The sequence below is a fragment of the Juglans microcarpa x Juglans regia genome, chromosome 2S, assembly GCF_004785595.1.
Source record: "Juglans microcarpa x Juglans regia isolate MS1-56 chromosome 2S, Jm3101_v1.0, whole genome shotgun sequence".
Classification (NCBI taxonomy): domain Eukaryota; kingdom Viridiplantae; phylum Streptophyta; class Magnoliopsida; order Fagales; family Juglandaceae; genus Juglans; species Juglans microcarpa x Juglans regia.
In genome coordinates this window covers 11,838,948-11,852,246 of record NC_054597.1, presented here as the reverse complement: position 1 = coordinate 11,852,246, position 13,299 = coordinate 11,838,948, and the positions used below count along the sequence as shown (strand labels likewise).

Genomic DNA, 13,299 nt, shown 5'->3' with positions numbered 1-13,299 from the left:
GAATGTTATTACTTAACGTTCGAACATTGGTGTAAACATTTTACGTTCGAATGTAAAATTAATAACATTCGAACGGTTGCGCCAAAACATTTTACGTTCAAACGTAAACAGACATAACGTTCGAACGTATATGTGACGTTCGAACGCATATTTCCCATACGTTGGAACGTAAAAAAATCTCATTCTATCTTTAGTGACGGTTTCCAGAAACTGTCACAGAAAATGCCTTTTAGTGACGGTCTAGGGACTGTCACAATTTCCCAACCGTCACTAAAAAGCAATTGTGTTGTAGTGGGGGAGTAAGCGGACAAGTTTTGTTCACTATCAAGCATGCATGTCTCATTCGTTGACATGTGGTCTGAGCTTTTGAAAAATAACGAGTGTCGACAAAACCCTTTCACGGCTATCCTGCAGTGCGCGTCAACAACTTGATCACCAAGTTAGATATTCAATCATCTATATATTTATTACGCAACTACAACGTGATTATCAAGCTAGCTAATCAGTTTTCTATATATATTTATTATTTAATACAGTCATGGAGGAGATTTGAACATTACTTTAAAAACAAAAGGAATCGATCCTCTTCTAAAACTGTCTTGCTATTCCAATGACGAGTCCCGTCTCTCTCCCTCTATACGAAAAAATATCACGTAAAAACACTTTGCAAAGGACCTCGGATATAATTATCTTTCTCCTTCTCCTTTCTCTCCTTACTTATCGTCTTCTCCACCTCAAAAACCATGGAACCACTTGGCTCCTTGCCTTCCTATGCGAGTCATGGTTCACTTTCACTTGGGTTCTAGTCCTCAACATGAAATGGAATCCTGTGATATTCAAAACGCACCCGGACCATCTCTCGCAAGCTATAGGGTAACATCTATATATACACACTCCTTGCGCTTGTTATATACATCTCTATCTGCTGTGCAAGATGTTTTTGCTGCATGAATTGTTGGAATATATATACACAAGATCAGTGTATGTAATTTCTAACTGATTGTAATGATTATCTTTGATTATGCCTCATTTTATTGAATATAACTTTGATCATGACGGTATTCTTGATAGGGAAACTGTTGAGCTTCCCTCAGTGGACATGTTTGTGACAACTGCGGACCCTGTGCTAGAACCTCCTATCATCACTGTAAACACAGTGCTCTCTTTGTTGGCAGTAGATTACCCAGCCCACAAGCTTGCTTGCTATGTCTCGGATGATGGCTGTTCTCCTCTTACCTACTATTCCCCTGTCGAAGCTTCAAAGTTTGCCCAACTTTGGGTACCATTTTGTAAGAAGTACGATATTCAAGTTAGAGCTCCTTTTAGATACTTTTCCAATGATCCCGTTATAACGCTCAGTGATAGCCCAAAGGAGTTCCAACATGAAAGGAAAAGGATGAAGGTAATAATAATTAGTATTCATTATACGTACCTGGCAGAGTTAGAAGATTTCTAAGTACTTACTAATTTGGTATCTCTTAAAGAGCCTACTGCTTTTTGTCTTTATCTCATGTAGGAAGAGTATGAGCAGCTTTGCCACAAAATCGAGGTTGCGGTCCAAAAATCTGTGCCACCTTGTGATTTTACTTGGGATTTTGCAGAATTCTCTGGTGTAGAACACAAAAACCATCCAACTATTATCAAGGTAAGTAACTCATTTTCCATTTGACTTGGTCGACATATACCTATTTAAATTAATGTAATCCCACGAACTAATTACTGTACGCGGTGGTTATCATATCTAAGGGTGTAGCTACTCCTCAGTTCCATCAGTTTGCCCTCCCAAAGTTATATCATTATTGTAATTTTGCTTTTTCTTTTTCTTTCAAATATTTTATAAACGTCTTTGAATATTTATTTTTAAAAATGTACTTAATTATTAAAACAAAATAAATAAAATAAAATACAAACGTTCAAAATTAGTGTGAGAACAAAACTAGAGCCCCCCTACTTTGGCGCCATTTTTCGTATATTTCATACACGATAGCCTCCAAACTAGGGGTGTGCAAAATTTCGAGATTTCCGACTCCATCCGACATCCGATCCGACTCCGACTCCGTCGGTGTCGAAGTGGTCGGAAAACGGTGTCGGAGGGCGGAATGGCTCCGACTCCTGATGTCGGAGTCGGAGTCAGAGTTCATTGGAGCTTCGACTTCGACACTGATTTTTTTTTTTTAAAAAAATCAGGTGTAAAACGACCTGGATTTTTTCCAAACAAAAAAATCAAACAATGCCGTTCCACTTAAAGTGGAACGGCGTCGTTTGATCATACGGGGGGTCCAAAACGCAGGACCCCCCTTCCATTCCCTTTCCTTCTTCCTTCTCGGCTTCTTCCTTCTTCCTCATTCTCTCTCAACTCTCAAGTCTCACGTCTTAACTCTGAGGTTTGAACGGTTGAACCTCCACCTTGCCGCAACAATCCAATCCCTCTCTGTTGCCATCGTGAGTCCTTGCTCCTCCGTAGTGCGCGACTTCAATCCGAGCTGACCCCTATGGTGAGAACCCGATTCCGAGCCCTAAGATTAATCCGATTCATAAATTCCTTAATTCGATTCCGAGCCCGTTCCAATTCTGGGTATTTTGTTGTGATTGAGATGATTTTTTTTGTAAATTTATAGTAAGGAAATGTGTTTGGTAAAGTGTGTAATGTGTTTGTAAGTTTTGTTGTATGCATGCAATGTGTTTGATAAAATGTGTAAGAGATGTTTCTAAGTGGGGGAGGGGTCTTTGCTAGTCCAACCAACATGAAAGATATTGAATGTAATATTGAGAATATATTCTCTTACAAACATGAGGGCAGTTTGTATTACGGGTGTGCAAAATTATCAAATATGAGAAACTGTTAATGTGTTTGTTCCCAGTCTGAATTATCTATGATATCCCCACTCCCAGACCACTCCCCCTATCTCTTGGGTCATTTGAGCATTCCACATTTACCTTTAGAGTTGGAGTTTAGATAGAGGGAAATGTAATTTTTATCTAATAAATGTCTTACTACTGTCACTCATTAGCTAATTGTTGGAGGATGTCTTGCAAAAAGCAGTTTAGGAGTAATTATTTGTCTTTTTGAGTCAAAACACCACGTTGTCCCAGATTTATTGGTGAGAAAGCTTTTGAACAGACAGTACTGGAATGTAGATAACGAATCAAGTTCTGTTTACGTCCAATAATATATATTCTCGATCCCTAGCTCTTTTCAAACCTCATCGATATCTTCACTGTAATAATCCAAATTAAAACAGTACGTACTAGTATAAGGTATGTTGAAGAGGTATGCTATAATGGAAAATTTGATGTGGCTTGTATTGAAGATTATTGATGTGGCTATAATATATATTATTGAAGATTTGATGTGGCTTGTAACGTTTAGGATCAAACCAAAACGTGGGACGTGGTACTACTATGTGATAATTCGCAAGTGTATATAATTTGCAGCTATGTACTGATTATATTAGGTTAAAACTTAAAACATTTATTAGCAAGGAAATAATTTGTATTTTTCAACGATAAACATATAAGGACATTTATTGGTGAGTTATATATGAAGGTTTGGTTGCTAATTAAAATTCATTATTTTTCTCGTGCTAAACACAAATAAGATACCAAACCAATATCAAATATCGATTAGGAACTTTTCATTTTCAAGGAGACAAACATTTTTTAGTACAATCTTTAATCACTTAAGTTAAGAGAGATGAAAGACTATTGATTATGGATGAACTTGTACTTGTCAAATATATTTCATCTCGACTCTTGCCTGAGGAACCTCTCTTCGAACAGACTTTTAGGTAAAGTATGCATGTATTGTAAATTGATGGTTTTTCCAGTTTTGGTCCTTATGGATAGAAAGGTTTTTAAAAATATGAATGGCATGTTCAGTGAAACATAAATGTTCTCTCTATGAACGAACCCCCTATTCAGTTTCTTGCATGTTCTTTACTTGTCAAAGTTGATCTTATTCAGATGTTGGCTTAAATTAGTTTATTTTTGTGTTGGTTTAAAATTTTAAATTATCCTAGTTTATTTTTAAACTAATTTGTGGGTTCTAATTTATTTTTTTAGCTTCATTGATTGTGATATGGATCCTAGACCTAGTGGAGATGATCGTCCACAAGGGGATGTGGCGGATGCCAATGCTACAACTCCTACACCGGTGGGTACTTCCACCCCTGGAGCCACATCTAGGGCAACTACGTCTAGAGTAGCTACATCTAGAGCAGCTACATCTTGTGCGAGTAGTCGGCTCCCATTTCCAGTTGATATAGAGGATGAGGATATGTTCAACGAAGAGGAGGAGATGCCCATTGAGCAAGATCAACCACCACGGCCTCTAAAAAGAGGTCGTGGACATGGGAGCATTTCACCAAAATTCCTGGTGATATTGCGAACCCAGTAGCAAGATGCCATTATTGTGGGTAACTTTGTGGATGTCATTCGAAGAAGCAAGGCACCAGTGTGTTAATAGCACATTTAAATGGCTGCCAACGATATAAGATAGCAAAGGGATTGGCGGCCACTGATCAGACAAACCTCAGTTACCAAACTTGTACAGCCACTGATGGTACACAGACGAAGAAATTGGTCATCCCTCAATACAGTGAGAAGATGTTGAGGGACATGCTTGCAGAGATGATAATTACTAATGAGATGCCATTTACCACAATCGAGAAAAGAGGCTTTTGAAAGTTTCTAAACTTTGTTGAGCCACGATTTCCCATTCCATCACGGTATACGGTGATGCGAGATTGTATGAAGAGGCATGTGAAAGACAAGGCAGAGATGAGGAAGATGTTTATTACCACTGGCCAGAGAGTGTCATTTACGACTGACACATGGACCTCCATACAGAACGTCTGCTACGTGTATATCACAGCACACTACATTGACAATGAGTGGATTTTGCATAAAAAAATTATTGGCTTTAAAGATATTGTGGATCATAAAGGTGCATCAATTGGGGCGAAGATTGATGATTGTTTAAAGGACTGGAGAATTCAAAAAGTGCTGTGTATTATAGTTGACAATGCCAGTGCCAATGAAACAACAATTGATTGGTTTAAGCGGAACACGACTGTGAGAGATAATGTTATTCGGGGCCACGAGTTTATTCACGTTCGATGCTGTGCTCATATCATTAACCTCATAGTTGTTGAGGGGTTAAAAGAGGTTGATGATTCCATAACCCGAGTCCACAACATTGTATGATATGTGAGGGGTTCCCTTCAAAGGCTTGCCAAGTTTAAGGCAATAGTAGAAGATCTTAAGATTGAATGTTCTAGTATGTTGAGCTTGGACGTTCCGACTCGATGGAACTCTACATACATGATATTGGATGTAGCACAGAAGTACCAAAAAACATTCGAGCGGATGGAGGTCGAGGATAGGGGCTTGAGGTATGCTTTGTTGGAGCCAGCAGGACAGGGCTCGGTGCGCCGGACGCACATGATTGGACCAGTGTAAGCTATTTTGTTGAATTTTTAAGAATTTTTTATGAAATAACCATGCGGCTATCTGGATCCAAATATACGACTGCGAACTCATTCTTCAGCGAGCTCTTGGAGCTTCACTTCTAGTTGGAAAATAGTTGTACAGACTCTGGTGGATTGTTATCTGCTATGGCTACGAGGATGAAGATTAAATATAATAAATATTGGGAGAATATTGAGAAGATAAATAGATTGCTATTTGTGGCTGTGATCCTTGACCCCCGAGTTAAGTTGGTCGTTCTAGAATTTTGGGTAAATTCCGTCCCCGGGGCAGTGAAGGTTGTAGAGTTTATTAGATTGCTAAAAAGTGATATTTATGATTTATATAATCACTACAGTAATAGTTGTCAGCCTTCATCCTCAGCTGGTAGCTCCTCACATTCGAGGCCGACGGGATCGACAGTTTCCTCAGATGATACTGACCCATCTGTAGGGGTTAGAGGCAATCGTATTATACGACAATATCATCAACTCATGTCAATAAGGAATATTATGCATTGTACATCTGAGGTTGAACGATATTTTATGGAAGCTGTTGAGGCACCTACTGATGTATTTCAGTTATTAACTTGGTGGAAAGTTAATTCCACCAAGTATCCAGTCCTTTCCCATGTAGCCTGAGATGTGCTAGCCATTCCTGTCACTACGGTTGCCTCAGAGTCGGCATTTAGCACTAGAGGTCGCATGTTGGATGCTTATCGGAGTTCATTGTCATCATCAATAGTGGAAGCCCTCGTTTGCACACAGAATTGGATAAGTGAAACGCCCATTGGACTAGATCCGTTGGTGTTGATGTCGAGAGCTATAGGCTTGAATTGGGTAAGTTTATATGCTTTTAAATAATGATTTAATTATTTTTAATGTTTCTAACTTTTACTTTTTATGATTTTATAGATCTAATTGTGAATCCTAACATAATTGCCGATAATTGAGAGTCTGGAACGGACGCCCCTTGAGAATTTTGGTAAGAATCAAATTATACTTTTACCGTGTTCAATTTTTTATTATCAATTTTTTTTCATTTATTGATTGCAACTTTCTATCTTCATTTCAGGCATGACCAATGGAACAAAAAAGCATTTGAGTTAAATCCGTGTTTATATTTTATGTAGTTATATTTCAACGCTAAGTCAATGTTGTTATTACGTTATAAATGAGACTGTTATAACTTATGGCTACATCATACGTGTTATTTACTTTTTAAACTATTGTATTTAAGGTTTTTTTCTTTTTTTTTTTTTTTTTTTTTTTTTTTTTATATTTTGAGTATTTTTTTTTTTTTTTTTTTTTTACAGATTTGGACTTGGGCTTTGGTGATCATATTTATGTAGTTATATTTATGTAGTTATATCCCGAGCAAAGACGTGGGATAAGTACTCTTAATTCTATTAGTATTTATTCATCCTCTCTCAAATGTTTATAATTTATTATCCAATTAAAATTAATCGAATTATAGAGATTCGTACCATCATTCTTCTCTATATATACATACATCATACATGCATGAATATTATTCCCACTCATATTTACATGTATATGATCTGGTGATGAAGTTAATCCAGATTAATTAGCTCGAAGTACTACCTTTGAGCTTGTCCTTCGATTTCAACAATACAAAACATTAACAAGTAATTTATCATATATTCTCCACCATATAATTTTGCCGTCCAAATTGATTCATCCGTCCAAATACATTTCGATCTGTTAGAAATCTAGAAAAATAAACTGTTTGACTCTGAACGGAGGTCGAAACTTCCATTCGGAGGTCGGAGGTCCGATTTCCGATCAGAGTTCAAATCCGATCGGAGGTCGGAACTCCGATCGGAACTTGGAGCATCTATCGAAAATCAGAGCTCCGATCGGAAATAGGAGCTCTGACCTCCGATTGGAGTCGGGCTCCGACTCCAGATCGGAGTCGGAGTTGGAGGAGTATATTGGCTCCGATACCTGTCGGAGTCGGAGTTTGGAAAAGACAACTCCGACTCCGTCGGAGTCGGAGCCCAGGCCTACTCCAAACTAATCTCATGTGAAGAATCACATGCCCAATAAATCTTAACTTTGGTAACGAGCTCAAAAGTCGTGATTAATAAAAAAATCTTAACTCTGAGAGAGCCTCCATGGCGATGATTGGTGGATGAATCCACTAGTACGTCTAAAGATTAGGCTTGCAAACCAAGCAACTAGGGCTGTATCTGGGCCTGACTTGACCCGGCCCGCTCCCTTGGATAATACAACCCGACCCATTCATTCTCAAAGTCTGAAGCAACCACGTGACTGTGAAACTGACCTCTTCAACTCCAACCCGCTCGGAAAGCATCACACTTCAACTCTAACCCACTCGAAAGCAAAACCTCCATAGCCAATATCTAAGTCCAATAAGGCAAAAAACCATGATCCTCTTCCGTTTCTTCAATATGGCCATGGCTTTGGCTTTAGTCCTACCCTCCCCAACCCTTTCCCAACAAAATAACTCCGATCCGTGCCCTCTCGATCGACTTCAGCGTCCTCCAACGGCTCATGCAAAACTCCAACCGCCCTAAAGTGGACCTCGCCACCGAGTGCCAATACATCTATCAGGGCCTCCGACTCGTCCAGTTCCGTTACCTCCAGGGCTTCCAAACGAACTGGATAACCAGCTTCAAGCCTGCAACCAGTCCCTCGAGAACAGCTCCCCCTACGCCTCCTGCACCACCAGCCTCTCCATACCCCTCGATTTACGTGGCTGGGTTCGCCAATCTGTATGCCCGATTTTATGTCCTCGAGCTCCAAAAGTAATCGGCTCTGGAAGGTAATCTTGGACCCTTGGTTGTCTTGATTGCTTGCGGTTTCGGGACTTGCTCATGATTGGTGGGGGTTGGTTTTAAGGCTGTGCAGAAAAGAAGAAGAAGAAGAAGAAGAAGAAGAATCATGTGAAAGAAAAGAAATAAATAGTTGGATCGTTTTGACATTTAGCGAGTTCGACCCTCAAACTAGTTCAAACCGTGTTTTTCGGGCGGGTCAGGTCGGATCTATCGGGCGGGTCGGGTTCTGCACAGCCCTACTAAAGATCACGTACATGGTTTACTAATTTCTTGGAGAAAAATACACAAATTAATTCTGTTCAAATTATTATCCGATATATAATCGGCATCCATGCACGCTATATATCAATGTATCCATTTTTTTCTTAAAAAGATAAAAATATTACTTAAAATTATTAAAAATTACAAAATATATTTTTAAAACATATTCTCAAAACTTTAAATTATTTCTTCATGTTTTTTAGGTCTTACAATTTTTTTCCCAAAAATATTACGTACTTTTATATGTTTTACTTTTAACGTTTTTAATTTTTTTTTAAATTAATATTTGAATTTATGTTTTCCAATTTTCTTTTTTAATTTATTAATTTTTAAATAACTTTTCGATCTTTCTCGTTTATTAAATATGCTTGAATCTTAAATTAAGTTTCAAGGTATTAGTTTCAAACTTTTGATCATGCACGGAGGGGAACATTGCAACTTGTCGGTAATTTGCAGGTGTAACTACTCATGTTAAATTGATAGTTTGGGCTAGCTTATTGAAAATAGGATGGTAGTTTTAGGAGGGTTTGTGTTACTTTTTTCCTAATTTCTTTATATATGTCTTTTTATAATCAATCTTTTCAGAAGAAAATTAAATTATGTTATTTAATTTATATATCGATCAATTTTATCTTCCATTCAACCTCCTCATGCGGCAGTACTACCAATCTAGAGTAATAATAGGTTGACTTCCATCAACAATAAAAACTTTAACATTTTGGAGGTGAGGCATTTTATATAACGTTCGATTCATATCCCAACTGAAAATGTTTTGAGATTATGATATTAATTGGCAATATGTGATTTGTTAACTTATAGAAACACTTGCCAAAGGCATATAGCCTTATTGACATAAACTTTCAGACTCTAAAATAGAGGTCTTGGATTCGAAACTCCCATCTCTAAATATATATGAAAAAAAAAGAACCTTATAGAAAAACATAATAGATAGATAATCTTGATTACAGGTTACGTGGGATAACAGAGAAGGTCTCCCAGACGGGTCGCCCCATTTGGTCTATGTATCTAGGGAGAAGCGGCATAAGCATCCACATCATTACAAAGCGGGTGCCATGAATGCTCTTGTACGTATGATGATCATTTTATTTATCTATTTATTAAAATTAGGAGGAGTTCACATGAATTCATATTATATATAAATATATGGAACTCATAATTCTTTACAAATCTTTAGTAATATTATATCTTAACATGAAATAATTTGTTGATCAACTGTTTCTCTCAAATATATATATAGACGAGAGTGTCTGCATTGATGACGAATGCTCCCTACATGCTCAACGTAGACTGTGATATGTTTGTGAACAATCCAAAAGCCATTCTTCATGCAATGTGCGTATTATTGGGTTCCAAGAGTGAATCAGAAATTGCATTTGCTCAGTTCCCGCAAGTTTTCAACGATGGATTAAAGGATGATCCTTATGGCAATCAGATGGTGGTTCTACAAGAAGTAGGTCAAATTTAAATAAATTATTCCTTCTTTTCATCTTTTTCCATTTTTTCTTTTTACTATATCTAGAGATATGATTAATTTCATTTGCTTAATTATATACGTACCTAGTATATGGCACGTGGAATAGCAGGACTTCAGGGACCATTTTATGGGGGAACAGGCTGTTTCCACATTGATAAAAACTTCAATATTTTGGAGGTGAGGCATTTTATATAACGTTCGATTCATCCCAACTGAAAATGTTTTGAGATTATGATATTAATTGGCAATATGTGATTTGTTAACTTATAGAAACACTTGCCAAATGCATATAACCTGATTAGCATAAACACCAGACTCTAAAATAGAGGTTTGGGATTCGAAACAACCCCTTCCCAAATGTATAAAAAAAAAAAACTTGTAGAAAGACTTAATTAATAGATAATCTTGATTGCAGGTTACGTGGGATAACAGAGAAGGTCTCCCAGACGGGTCGCCCCATTTGGTCTATGTATCTAGGGAGAAGCGGCATAAGCATCCACATCATTACAAAGCGGGTGCCATGAATGCTCTTGTACGTATGATGATCATTTTATTTATCTATTTATTAAAATTAGGAGGAGTTCACATGAATTCATATTATATATAAATATATGGAACTCATAATTCTTTACAAATCTTTAGTAATATTATATCTTAACATGAAATAATTTGTTGATCAACTGTTTCTCTCAAATATATATATAGACGAGAGTGTCTGCATTGATGACGAATGCTCCCTACATGCTCAACGTAGACTGTGATATGTTTGTGAACAATCCAAAAGCCATTCTTCATGCAATGTGCGTATTATTGGGTTCCAAGAGTGAATCAGAAATTGCATTTGCTCAGTTCCCGCAAGTTTTCAACGATGGATTAAAGGATGATCCTTATGGCAATCAGATGGTGGTTCTACAAGAAGTAGGTCAAATTTAATTAAATTATTCCTTCTTTTCATCTGTATCCATTTTTTCTTTTTATTATCCCTTAACTTCCACAACAATTCTCATGAGCTATCATCAAGAGGTGCGCCCATCCACTTAACTAAAACTTTTGTAGCAGTTTGGTGCCCAACTTTTTTAATTCTTCTCTACAAGATAGACTCAGGTTAAGGTTGAATCTGATGCTGAGAAACCACAGGAGGCAAAGTAGGCAGTGGTATGATTTGCTAACCCGATTTCTTCCTCAAACAAGATACATGAAAGATTGGTTGTATCTTGGAAGGAGGTAGATTCAGTTTATAAGCCACAGATCCAATTTTTTCAATCACTTGACAAGGACCATAAAACCTTGGAGCAAGTTTTAAGTTATGGCGCATGGCCACTAACTTTTGCCTATAGGGGTGAAGCCTCAAAAAGACCCAATCACCACCTTCAAAGCTTCTATCAGTCCTTCTTCTATCTGCATAAAACTTCATTCTCTATTGTGATGCAATCAAATTCTGCCTTAAGAGCTGCATCAACTGCTCCATTGATCTTAACTGTTGGTTTGTTGTTGCATTTATTGTGGTACCTGAAATGTAGGCCAACAACTTCGGAGGTAAATACCCATAAAGGGCCTCAAAGGGTGAAACCTTTAATGAAGAATGGTAAGTGGTGTTATAACACCACTCAACCATAGGCAATCAAGTACTCCACTCCTTAGGTCTGTCACTGGCAAAGAATCTCAAGTATTCTTCTAAAGATTTGTTTAACACTTCAGGTTGCCCATCAATTTGTGGTTGATAGGCAGAACTGAAATTAAGTGAAGTCCCTTGTAGCTAGAAAATCTCCTTCCAAAATGAGCTTGTGAATATAGGATCCCTATTTGAGAAAATGGATTTGGGCATCCCATGCAACTTGAAAAAACTAGAAAAAAAATATTTGAGCAACTGTACTTACTGTAAAAGGATGAGCAAGAGGAAAGAAATGGACAAATTTAGTGAACCTGTCAATCACTGTGAAAACCATAGAAAATCCCTTCCATTGAGGCAGTCCTTCAATAAAGTCCATGTATATGTCAAGCCATGGAGAGTTTGGAAGTTTGGAACTGGTAAAGGCTACAAAAGACCAGTTGGAACAAAGGTTTCATGTTACTGGTTTGACAAACATCACACTCTTGAACCAACCTCCTGATGTACCTCATCGTGCCTTCCCATAAAAATCTAGCTTAGCTCTTTAGACAGTCTTGTGATACCCCACATGACCAGCTTGTGGACTGCAGTGGATATGGTGAAGTATCTTTGTTTTAAAATGTGACTCAGGAACCACCACATCTTTCCTTTCCTCAAAAGAAGTCCTTATTGAATGTTTTAATGCTTTGGCCTTCTAAATCTTGCTGGAGCTTAGAATAAATGTCACTTATGAAAAGAGAGAGTTTGCAAGACTGTTTCAATTCTTCAATCCATAAAGGGATTGGAAAGTAATGAAAGCTACAGTTGCCATCTCCTCTTCAGACTTCCTTGAAAGTGCATCTGCAACCATATTGTCCTTACCCCTCTTGTACTCAATAGAGAAATCACAACCAGTCAACTTTGATAACCATTTTTGTTGAGTCTTAGTTCCTACTCTCTGCTCCAACAAATACTTAAATGCTTGATGATTAGTTTTAACTTTAAAAACTTGCCCCAACAGATAAGGCCTTCATTTATGGACAATTGAAACAAAAGCCAAAAGCTCTTTCTCATACGTGGACAACAAAAGAGCTTTTCCTTTTAAGGCCTTGCTATAAAAAGCAATAGGGTGGCCTTCCTGCATGAGCATAACCCCTAGGCCCAAACCACAAGCATCACATTCAATTGTGAAACTTTTGGTGAAATCTGGAAACCTCAAGACAAGAGACTCGGTCACTCTCTTCTTCAATCTTAGAAAAGCTGTTGTTGCTTCATCACTCCACACAAATGAATTATTCCTCAACAATGCTATCAATGGAGATGCTATACCCCCATAATTTTTTATAAACATTCTATAATAGCCTGTTAGGCCTAAGAAGTCTTGTAAAGCTTTTAAGGAAGTTGGAACTGGACACTCCAACATGGATACAATCTTGGATTGATTAGCCCTCACACCAGAACCTGATATCACATGGCCTAAGTAATCAATCTCCTCAAGTGCAAACTGCACTTGGAGATTTTAGCATACAAAGTATTCTTCTTCAGCACCTTTGACACAGATTTGAGATAATGTACGTGCTCACCCAAGTTTCTGCTATAAATCAAGGAATCGTAAAATAAATAAATAAATAAATAAAATAAAAAAAGCACAAACCTTCTAAAAAAAGG

At 37.5% G+C, this 13,299-nt stretch overlaps 1 protein-coding gene across 1 annotated transcript in view; it reads left to right on the top strand.

Moving 5' to 3' along the window:
• Window positions 1–582: 582 nt before the first annotated feature.
• LOC121251957 (cellulose synthase-like protein B6) overlaps window positions 583–13,299 on the top strand; it is a 109,194-nt gene continuing 96,477 nt past the window's right edge. The window contains exons 1-6 of the mRNA XM_041151378.1: window positions 583–861; window positions 1,072–1,402; window positions 1,517–1,645; window positions 9,517–9,633; window positions 9,807–10,019; window positions 10,131–10,193. Of these exons, the coding sequence (XP_041007312.1) occupies window positions 611–861; window positions 1,072–1,402; window positions 1,517–1,645; window positions 9,517–9,633; window positions 9,807–10,019; window positions 10,131–10,193 (1,104 nt within the window). The 5' untranslated portion in view covers window positions 583–610. The remainder of the gene's footprint in view (window positions 862–1,071; window positions 1,403–1,516; window positions 1,646–9,516; window positions 9,634–9,806; window positions 10,020–10,130; window positions 10,194–13,299) is intronic.